General features: G+C 43.2%; 2 protein-coding genes across 2 annotated transcripts; one reads left to right on the top strand and one right to left on the bottom strand.

Annotated features, from left to right (window-relative positions):
* Positions 1 to 691: 691 nt before the first annotated feature.
* On the top strand, positions 692 to 1931 carry LOC311342137 (uncharacterized protein; the record flags this gene model as incomplete). The annotated part of the gene is made up of 3 exons (XM_084466974.1): positions 692 to 740; positions 832 to 931; positions 1064 to 1931. The coding sequence occupies 3 exons, from the start codon at positions 692 to 694 to the stop codon at positions 1929 to 1931; spliced, it is 1017 nt and encodes a 338-aa protein (XP_084323100.1).
* Positions 1932 to 2667: 736 nt separating this feature from the next.
* On the bottom strand, positions 2668 to 7431 carry LOC311341505 (zona pellucida-like domain-containing protein 1; the record flags this gene model as incomplete). Its single annotated transcript, XM_084466339.1, has 9 exons — positions 2668 to 2822; positions 3202 to 3304; positions 4039 to 4210; positions 4295 to 4381; positions 4628 to 4725; positions 4821 to 4893; positions 6131 to 6321; positions 6515 to 6741; positions 7344 to 7431. The coding sequence occupies 9 exons, from the start codon at positions 7429 to 7431 to the stop codon at positions 2668 to 2670; spliced, it is 1194 nt and encodes a 397-aa protein (XP_084322465.1).
* Between the last annotated feature and the right edge of the window lie 3367 nt (positions 7432 to 10798).

The raw sequence follows: 10798 nt of genomic DNA, 5'->3' as shown, positions 1-10798 counted from the left end.
CTTTATAAAATGAACAGCTTGAACTATTTCCCTCAGATGAATGTCAGGATGTGGATGTGGAACAGGATGTGGAAACCAACTGTCTACTTCCTACCATATCTTTCTGTCTTCCTTTTGATTTGTGGTTTTGTTTGGTAGTAGGCTAGTAGTGAGCATCAGACAGAGAACACAAATGATCTCTGCATCATTTTAAACACATATGATACAAGTTGTGTATCAATTGAGCCTTTGTGTTTGTGTTTTTGTGTTTATTTTTATTTGTATTTTTATTTGTTTCTCATTAAGGTTGGTGTGTATGTGTGTCTATGTGTGTCTGTGTGCGTCTGTGTGTGTCTGTGGCTCAGCGTGTGTGTACACATGTGTGTTGATGTGTTTTCATAGTGAGGTATTGCGCTGTCTCGCTGTGTTGTGTTGGACTGTGTTGTGATACATTGAGGTCTGTTATCAGGGGGACCCTCCACGTACTAGCTGTTGACATAGGCAGTGTTTATAGCTTCTGATAACAGGAGCCTTTATAAGACAGGGATCAGACAGCCAGCCACTGAACCAACTGCTACACAGCTACAGGCCAAAAAGTGCTGCATGCTTTAGCCACAACTCAAGCATTTGGAGAATCTTGCACATCGTTTTGCATCGATAAATACATTCATACCTCCTACAACTCCCATTATTTTCTCCCTAATACATCATCATGTATTTGAAAGGGCTGATCATTGCCATGTCACTCCTAACAACATCAGGTAGGAATTCTGGTGTTTTTTCGGTGCTACCACGGAGAAGAGATTTTAGTTTTTTAATGAAGGGTTCTTACTGATATGCTTTTCTCCTCAGCATTCCCACTTTATCCCAAAGCCAATCAAAGAGAGGTCGCCCTGGCCGATCCCAAGGAAAACGAGGCCCAGGATAAGACGGAACGCACCAAGGATGAGCAGTAAGTGTGTTAAGTAAATCTTTTAAATCGGATAACGGTTGTACACCAGATACATGTTCTACTACTATCTACCTTTCAGTGTTGAAAGTACCCTGTATTCATTCTCCTCTGTTCCTCCTTTTCTTCCTGCAGCAGGGCCTACAAGAGCTACATGGACAGCAGCGACCTCTACACCCCGGAAGAGGGAGAAGGCCTCAGCAAACTCCCCATGGAAGACGAGATGCGACACAAGCTCAACGCAGAATCCGAGCGGCTGCGCGCCCAAATGCGCCAGGAGCTGGCCGAGCTCACGGAGAGGCTGTCCCCGTACCCGGCCCGTGCCGCCCCAGGGGCCCTGGGGGACCTGAAGCAGCGCCTGGCCCCGCTCACCCGGCAGCTCCAGAGCTCCCTGAGCACCAACGCCCAGGAGATGTGCAGCCAGCTCAGCCTCTTCCTCCGAGGGCTTGAGCAGGCGGAGGCCCGGACAGAGGCCGGCCCCTCGGCGTACAGGGAGGCTTTCCACGGGATGAGCCAGACCCTGGAGCGCGGCAGGGCCGCGCTCACCGACGTCACCGGCGACTTCCAGAGCAAGGCGTCGGAGGCGATGGATCAGCGGAGGGAACAAGAAGGAGGAGACGGGGCGGAGGAGGAGGGGCGATCGGGCCGGATGTGGCGTGAGATGAGGAGCAGGCTGGCACAGGAGGTGAGCGCCACCCGGCTGGAGGCACAGAGCAGGCTGGGGGCGTTGAAGGCTGAGCTCACCGCTCTGCTGGTGACCTCGCAGCCGCTCAAGACCGAGGTCACGGCGAGTGTGAACGAGTTCTGCCAAAGGGCAGCCCTTCAGAACCAAGGGTTTCTGGCCCGGGTTGAGAGGGTGTTCCTGGGGATGGAGGAGGAGCAGGAGGCCCCTGGAGCCCCGTCCTCTCCTACTGACTCCTCAGAGCCCGGCAGTCTGTTGCAGGACGACTTTTCGGCAAAGTTCTCTGCTCTGATCCAGGACATTCTGCATTCGGTGCAGTGAAAGAGACTCTGGGAGAATAGGAACTGTTGCTGGGAGTGAGAAGTCTCCGTTCGTGTTCTATAGTGTGACCTATGGTAGTATCGACTGTGCGTCTATTTTCGGTGTTTTAATGTATATACTTGTGAAATATTGTGTGTATATATGTAAATTTGTATTGTGGTGATTATCAGAAACAATTGAATGTGTTGTGTAAACTGTACAGCGCTTGTAAGAAAGTAACATTGTAAATTATACATTTTGTGCAAATTATATTTGTGTCTTTTTTACAAATCCCTTTTATGACATTAAAGACAATTTTCTTTTACTCTGCATTTTGTGTTTATTAACAAAGCAGCAACAGGTTCATAATAACTTCAGTCATAAATTTAGCTTGATGTTTTTTATTTAAATCATCATGAGTTAATAAATACTGCTGTTTATTCACAAGCTGCTAATTGAGAACACAGTACTGAAACATTTGTTTTATAGATTTCATAGATGGAGTTCCGATACAGATCCTTCATTAACCGATATAGCATATGGATACATAATACAGTTATACAGATAAAAAAACACATTAAAATATGACCCGGACAGCTGAGTACTTATTGAGTGCTTTGTTTCTTAAAAAATACATGATTATACTCAATGTTGCAGAAGAATACATTTTGAGAGTATTTTAACTAATCCCCTACCATGACCTGCAGTGAATAAAGTTATGGTGTGGAGGCGTCAGCTGACCTCTCATGTGACCACGTCAGTTAAAAGCACTAAGGCCCGACCCTGAGTAGTAGAACTTCTTGACGGCCATCCAGCTGGCTAGGATCACCAAGGTGACAGCAGCAGATCCAAACAGCGCCCCCAGCACCACTGCTGTCACACTGCTGTCCTCTGCTGGGGATTGACTCGCGGCTGCACATTAAAAAGGTCCAGAGAATTGTTTAAAGAAAATGAACACTGCTTATTCTATTATCCAACTGAAATGCGTTCATCCAAAGCAAAATTACAAGTTTTATACAATCAAAGAAAATCATCAATATTATGTTGAATAAAATATATAAGATTATTATACACTATATAATATGCAGGGAATACCTTTTGTTTACATGTAATGAATAACTTATTTGAAGTGGTAAAAGCCTACTATGATCCTTGCTTGGGATGACCATGAACTCACCATCTTCAGCTGCAAGGGATGAGTCTTTAGGGTGGAAAATATGTTGATTACACATCATTGCCGTTACAGAATACTGCAATCAGTACTGGTTGTGGCATGCTGTGTGGGCCTCACCTTCTCTACCCATGGCGAGTGGACCAAAGGACACCGTGGCGACCTCATCTGTGTCCCGTTCCACAGAGCGAGCCAACCTCTTTCTTCTTCGACTAGGACAGGCCTTCAACATAACCCTCAGCCACATTAGTTGAGCGTCACTAGCCAGTCACAATAATCATCATTTACCTCTATAGAAAGTAACTGCATTTGTTTAGCTGTTGTAATAAATGTGACTTCCTCTTCATCAATATAGTTTAGTTTGTGGGGCATCATTGTAACTTCATTTAAGCCCTGCAATGGGTACGGTTTCAATTTGGCATGATCATATCCAGTAGCGGTTCCACATTGAATTATGCACCGGGCGAGACCCCCTCCGTACCGCCCCCTCCCCCCCGGCTGGTGGAGTTGTTGACAGGGGGGGGGGGGGGGGGGGCGCCAATATACCAATTCCCCTGATCGATAATAGAAAAACGCTTTGCGGCTCGGATGAGGTTTTTTTCTTGTGTGCTCGTGCCGCCCCCCATGTAATGCCGCCCCGGCGGCTGCCTGCTTCGCCCGTGCCTAAAACCGCCACTGATCATATCAAATCTCCAAAGATCAAATGTTCCTATTTGACTTGGAAATATCCCAAGAGATGCACTCCGAAAAAAACAAGCTTTCAAGTTGTCTTGATGCCAATATTCAATATACTCTTGTCCATTTTGGTTCTTGGTTCAGGTTTTTTTTTTTTATTTGATGCCAATGTTAAGTTTATTATTGTCATCTTGTCTTGACAAGATCACATAACGATAACAAATCGAAGGAGGTCATCGTGGGCAGCCTCATAGTGAACAGATAACCCCTCCTTGAACTCACGTTGATCAGCGTCTGGCACTTGGTGGGCTCACACAGCCGGAGGATACAGTGGAGGTAGATGTTGGACTGCTCCTGGTCTCGGTGCTCCACGAAGCGGAACGCCTCAAAGTTGAAGCGGGCGTTCTTGGCCACGCCGTTGATGGTGAGCGCGGCCTTCTGGTCCACATAGCAGCTGGGGAGCACCGGCGGGAGACGATGGTCATCACACGCTGCATTTGCTGTTTCCCCACATAAGTCTCTATGTTGACAAACTTACCCGGTGGTGAAGAAGCTGTGCTGCTCCGTCTGGGATAGGTTATAAGGGCTCGATGTCGCAAAGCAGTGATCCAGAAACAAATTGAAACTGTCGAGTGAGAGTTAGTTGCTGAGTTAGTTTGGGTTGTATGGTTTCATATCTTTGTAAAACACAGTATAGTATAGTATAGTATAATATTGACTTAAAACACAGTAAAGTGTAGTATAGTATCATATCCTCCCGAAACCCAGTATAGTATAATATCAACTTAAAACATTGTTAAATGGAGTATAGTATCAAAATCATTAAAACAGTGTACATTATGGTATAATAGCGTAGTAAAACACTGCATACTTCCCAGTCAGGTTGACAGCCTGAACTTCCACATAGATTTTGGTTCTCAGTTCGAGTCCACTGATGGGCACCAGCAATTGATGGTTATAGTTTGTGTCCTTAAAGCAAACATAAAGGTTGATTCATACAGTCAAGCCTAAAATGCAGGTCCTCATTAAGTGACCTCATTAAGGTGGAAAGGACCTTTACTTACATTATATACGGTCATCTTCAGGGTGTCGATGAATGTTCCGTTGTTGTCCCTGGTCGCCACTGAGACTGAAGACCTGACACACATCAAAGAAATTTGACAAAAAGAAAAACATACATTCTATGTGTTTTTACATTCTACCTTGCTTTAAAAGTAATCACATTTGCATCATATCATAAACGTTGAAAAGCGATATGTGTCTGCTCTGAATCTGAGTCACTTCCAGATGTTGGGTTTAACCGTCTTCCACTGAAGCCACATGCAATATCTAGACCTTCTCTGTAGACCCTCTCTATACACCCTCTCCTATAGACTAACTGTATAGAGTCTATACAGTTAGTCTTTAGAGAGGGTGTATAGAGAGGGTCCATACTATCGACCCTCTCTATACAGCCTCTCTTTAGACTCTCTCTATAGAATCTCTCTATACTAACTATAACCTCTCTATACACCCTCTAGACCAGGGCTATTCAACCTCCTTAACAAGTGGGCCAAAAAGGAAAACCACTGGGGGTTCAGGGGCCACACATAGAGTAAAACTGTGTCAATAAATCGCTACAAATAAATCTTACTTAAAGTAGTGTTAACTTAATAGATAGTACTACTACATGGAATAAATGTGTCAGCTAATTCCTTTCTTCTTCACTTTTAATCGTATCATTATAAAAAAACTTTTGAATTGGCGATTTTCACAATCAATCATGCGTTTTTTTGGCTTGGAGAGAGACATCTTGAAGCGTGTTGTTAGCCTAGCTAAAGTGAGTTTCTCCGTGGCCCGCCAGCATAAAATGCAACGTGAGCTTGACTGAGCCGATAGCAAGTGCAGACAGAGCCTTATAGGCAAATGCATGACAGATTGAATGCATTCGTTTTACTTATCATAATACACTGTAATATGATAAATAAAACGAAAGCAAAAAATATATATATATATATATATTTTATTTATTTTTTATTTTTTGGGGTTTGCAGGCAAACTCTGCGGGCCAGAAAAAAAATAAGAAGGGCCGTATTTGGCCCACGGGCCACTAGTTGAATAGACCTGCTCTAGACTATCTAAAGACCCTCTCTATAAACCCTCTCTATAGGCTCTCTCTTAAGACTATCTATAGACCCTCTATAGACTCACTCTAAAGACCCCCTATAGACTCTACACCAGTGGACACCGTATGTAGGCTAGGCCAACCCTCCCAACCTCCCTCCCACCTCCCACTGAAGTAAACTCCAGTGGTCTCCACGGGTCATGACCGATGGATGGAGGGTCGGCCTGATGGAGGCGGTGCTCTTATTCAAAAGGCAGGGGCGAGACTCACGCTATGATCTTTGTGTCATTGAGGAGGTACTCCAGCGGGTACCGGCAGGAAAAGTGGTAGTAGAGGTCAGTGGCGTAGCTGATCAAGCCCTCACTGGAGCCCGGCGTGTCCACAAACCCGGTGATGATCACTGACTGGATGGTGAGGAAATTACTGAAGGGTCCCGAAGGGTCGGGCACCTCGTCCACAATCTAAACGAAAAGGTGGGGAGGCATCACAGACTACGTCACTCCTACTGCAGCAACACAAACTTCAGATGGACAGGTTCCCTGGACTCTCCTCCCCTTTTCCTCCATCTATTTCCATTCATATCCCCAAAAAAACGACAACCCCTCTCCACCTCCTGGAAGCCCCCTGTGATGACGACACGCGGCCGTCTCTAACCTGCAGCGACTGGCGGCACGGGTTACTCTGTGTGTGATTGACAGGGAGCTGGTAGCGGATCACAGGAGGGTCCACGTCCGTGTGTACGGTGCCCTGGCAGTCGGGCGTGCTGTGTTCCCCGTTCAGCGCTAGGCCCGTGGCGTTGAAGCCCGCCCACTCAGCCGAGCAGAGGTTGACCTCCAGCGTGATCATGCTGGTGCCACAGTCCACCATCATGTCAGTGTTGTCTGGGGAAGAAGAAGAGTCCGCCAAAGGATGTGAATTGGATGAATGTGTTTGACATTGTGAAGGAAAAAAAAGTACAAAGAGTTAAGAAAGGCAATTTGATGAATATGTGTGTTTCATCCTACAAATATTTAGGAGACGGAGAGGATGATCAAAAGTACAGCATGGCATCTCTTTTCATTAATTGTATAGCGTCGCCGTTACAAAATATGGTTAACCTTCGCTCAAATATTATTTTTATCATATATATTGGGTAGTTTTAAACACAGGATTCAACTGAAGATTCATTGTTTATTATACATTACCTGGTACCCGGTTATATGTAGACGAGCAGTTGTAGCTGGAGAGAGTGGGCTGGATAAACACCACCACTAGGGGGAGACATAATAAGCGAAGCAGCATGGTGTCTGGAAGGCACCCACCACTCCTGTATTTAGTGAACGACAAGAAAGCTTACAATCAAACAATACAATGCACTCTACTATCAATGCAGTTATTGGATACGTTTCTCATTTCTAAAATAATATGCAAACCTTTAACTTTAGGATGTCTTTAACTGCAGACTAGTCCCGCTGTGATTTGAACAGTGATTATATAGTCCTACCTTGGGGAGAGGATATTTGAGCTGGAGTTTCTGTCAGCAGCACAGGTGGGATGAGGCTTTTATATTCCCGCATGGCCTCCGAGCTCATTCCAAAGGGGTGTGACAGCCTTGAGCACTCCCCCTGATAAACAGGGACCCCGACGAGAATACACCGGCATGGACACTGAATATATGACACGTTATGAAATTAAGTTATTATTATTATGACATATTCACAGTGTGCATATGTATTCATGTAAATGAATTGAGTGTTGATGCACATACACACAAACACACATATTAGCATAACACCTGGACATAAATACAGGCTCATTGCTGGTTTCAAGCCTAAAAAGAAAACATGCACACACTTTGCACATAGTGATGTTGTTCTTCATGTTGTACCACCAAGCTTAATCGTCCCCACCCATGTCTGTGCATGTTTCAGAATTCCCTCCAGAAAACGGGTCTGATTCAAGACCCGCATGTTGCTGTTTGATAAGCCTGTACTAAATCAAATCCCTAATCACATCGTGTTTTTTAGATGATACACAATAAGTGTCCATTTCAGGTTTTATGTATTCCAATTTGAATTAATGCTGTTGTTTGTACATTTTAACAGTTCTAGTCACCATGGACCGTTTTTACATGATAGACCAAAGCAACATATTGTTTCAATGCAATCCCCTGACATTTTAACACATATCAAATGTTTGCTGACGTAAAGTAGTATTGCATTGGTTCTATATACGTACCTGCTCTATATTCATATAAAATTAAATTGTATTCCCCATAGCATTCTCGTATGCAAGACACTCAACTCACTCAAGTTTTCCACTGAATTGTTACCACTAACAATATGCAACTTCTCCAATATACAAATATTAAACAGAAAACATTGTTTAACCATTGCGTGCATACTTAAAGTGGGTTGGCAACAATATGAATATAATATCCTAAGAATAATAATAATGAAATATGAGGTTGAGCCTAATAACACTAATATCATCATCGCACATAATGGGAAATAGGAACCAATGCAACAAGCAAAGTACACAACCAACCAGATATAGCCTTTGTGAATGCATCGTGCTACACTTCTATTACCTCTTCATATTCCCTTGGCAGGTACTCATGGCTGTGGGGTAAATATGTTACTGCTCAACTGATAAGTCCTATTGTTCATCTTAAATACGGAGAGAAAAGGAGCGTCCTTGTTTTGCGTCACCAAAACCCCTATGGTAAAGAAGGGGCGCTTGTTATACTATCCAGGGGTGAGTCACTTTCCCCCTGACTGCTCTGTTCTGTCACCCAGTTCAGCGGCTATCGCCCATGGGCATCTAATGTAGAAAAACAGCCAGTGGATGTTCTATGACTGATGATTTATGATGATATGTCTTAGAATCCTTGTTTAGCCTTTCTATAATCCTTAGGGCTGAAGGGTCGATCAGGATTGCTATATGATCTGTTGATCTGTGGACATACTGTTTACATAATTGGATGTGTAAATGTGTGTAAATTGGGCAATGGTCAATTCAAGTTTATTTGGTTGTTGTTGTATTGTATAGTTGTATAGGGGTGACAGCAGCTCAGGAGGTATAGCAGGTTGGCTGGTAACCGCAAGGTTGCTAGTTCGATCCCCGGCTCCTCCAACCTGAGTGTCGAGGTGTCCCTGAACAAGGCACCTGACACTAACTGCTCCCGACGAGCTGGCTGTCGCCTTGCATGGCTGACACCGCTGTCGGTGTGTGATTGTTTGCATGAATGGGTGAATGTTAGGCAATAGTGTAAAGCGCTATATAAATTCAGTCCTTTGTCACAAGTATGACAGTTTGGGAATGGCTTACTTTAACCCTACGTCAAAATTACCCCTTTGAGTTCTTTTCATTAATTTATTGCATTTTCTTAGGAAATTTCTCAGGCAAACCCAGGATAAAAGAGTTGAGGTATAGGAGACTCCTTGTCAAATAAAGGATAAAAAAAATCCGGTCCAAGGTCATTCCTATAGGGATGCCTTTCTTTGCTGAACAGATCTGTTCTGATGATTAAAATAGTAAGATATTCCAAATTGACCAGCTCAAATATAACTTTTCACCACCCCTTAACAGAAGGGCCCTTATATCACTAGTCCATTGTAATAATAATAATAAAAATCTGGCAGCAAAAGTAAGAAGGTTATATCATGTTTTGTTAGGTATAGTATACTGTATAGTTATATTTTCACTTGGGCTGACCAAAATCTATGACATTGGATACATTTCTAAATCTTTGTCAAATAACTTTTCAATTTCCTGCAATATTTCAGACCAATATTTCTGTCATTTACATCATGACAATAGGCAATGGGTTAATGCTGTATTTTAGTTTTACATTTAGACACAAATTGAGGGGTTAAAATAATGGCTGTGGTGAAGAGATAGGCCTATATGTTTTCTGTGTATAATTCTAAACTGTGTTGCCTTTGTTCAAGTAAAGATGGATATATTTTTGGCATAACTCCAAATATCCTCTCATGTTTCCCCCAAAATAGTCACTGACTGTAACTGTGGTAACATATAGGGGATGTACAGAAAAATAAAAAATAAAGCAATTAAATAGAATAGTATAGCATGGCATTTGATCTACATTTTTGATCAACAGCTTGATTGGAGCTGTTGAAACATACAAACACAGTAAACAGGATTAATGTAATGTCTACTGCGTCCTTTCTCCGAGGGCAACAAAGGTGGCTGACATACGATACGGCTGATCACTTCCACTCAGGGCAAACTGCAACTTGCGGTTCCACATTTAAACTGTGCAGAAAGAGGATACGCTGGGAAGGGGATATGGACATGTTGTGTACTTTGTGGAAAGTTAAGATTGGAGGATATTCCTATAGGACTGTTATTCCCCCCCCTTTGGGTGTAAATGACACATCGAAGGTTTAAATAAGTAACTGCGTTAAATGGGAAAGTAGCATTTTGGAAAATGCAGGTTTAACTTAGATATTGTAACTTTGCTGACATCTAGTGGCCAAAATGATAAATGTTTTTGTTTTTTGTTACCAATGTTGGACTATGAAGCTTTTATAATTCCTTCATTAAACAGATGAAGACGGTACAACCTACAGCCATTGAACAATCTTAACTCTTGACTGGTGAGGAAATGAGGAAACACAATTGTTTAATGTATCAAAGTAAATGGAAGGACGTCGTAATCAAATCACCAACAAAGGAAAATATCAACAAAAAAGGATTTGCACAGACATCTGGTTCAAGGTGTAGACTCTCTTCCCAAACCCTCTCCTATTTCCCAACTACTACAACTATCCCAGCACTGACTTGGCTTGATCTGACAGTTCAAGCCTATGTGCTTGCAATGGCCATAGCGTGACACAGTGAGGCACGCATACCCAATCAAAGTCTGTCTGCTAGACCTCATGACCGTGTTATGATCTGTTACTCGCGTTAGCAATCAGGAAACACACACACACA

This window comes from Micromesistius poutassou (assembly GCF_964030765.1).
Source record: "Micromesistius poutassou genome assembly, chromosome: 4".
NCBI lineage: Eukaryota > Metazoa > Chordata > Actinopteri > Gadiformes > Gadidae > Micromesistius > Micromesistius poutassou.
The sequence above is the reverse complement of the archived record's forward strand: the minus strand, read 5'-3'. Positions and strand labels throughout refer to the sequence as shown.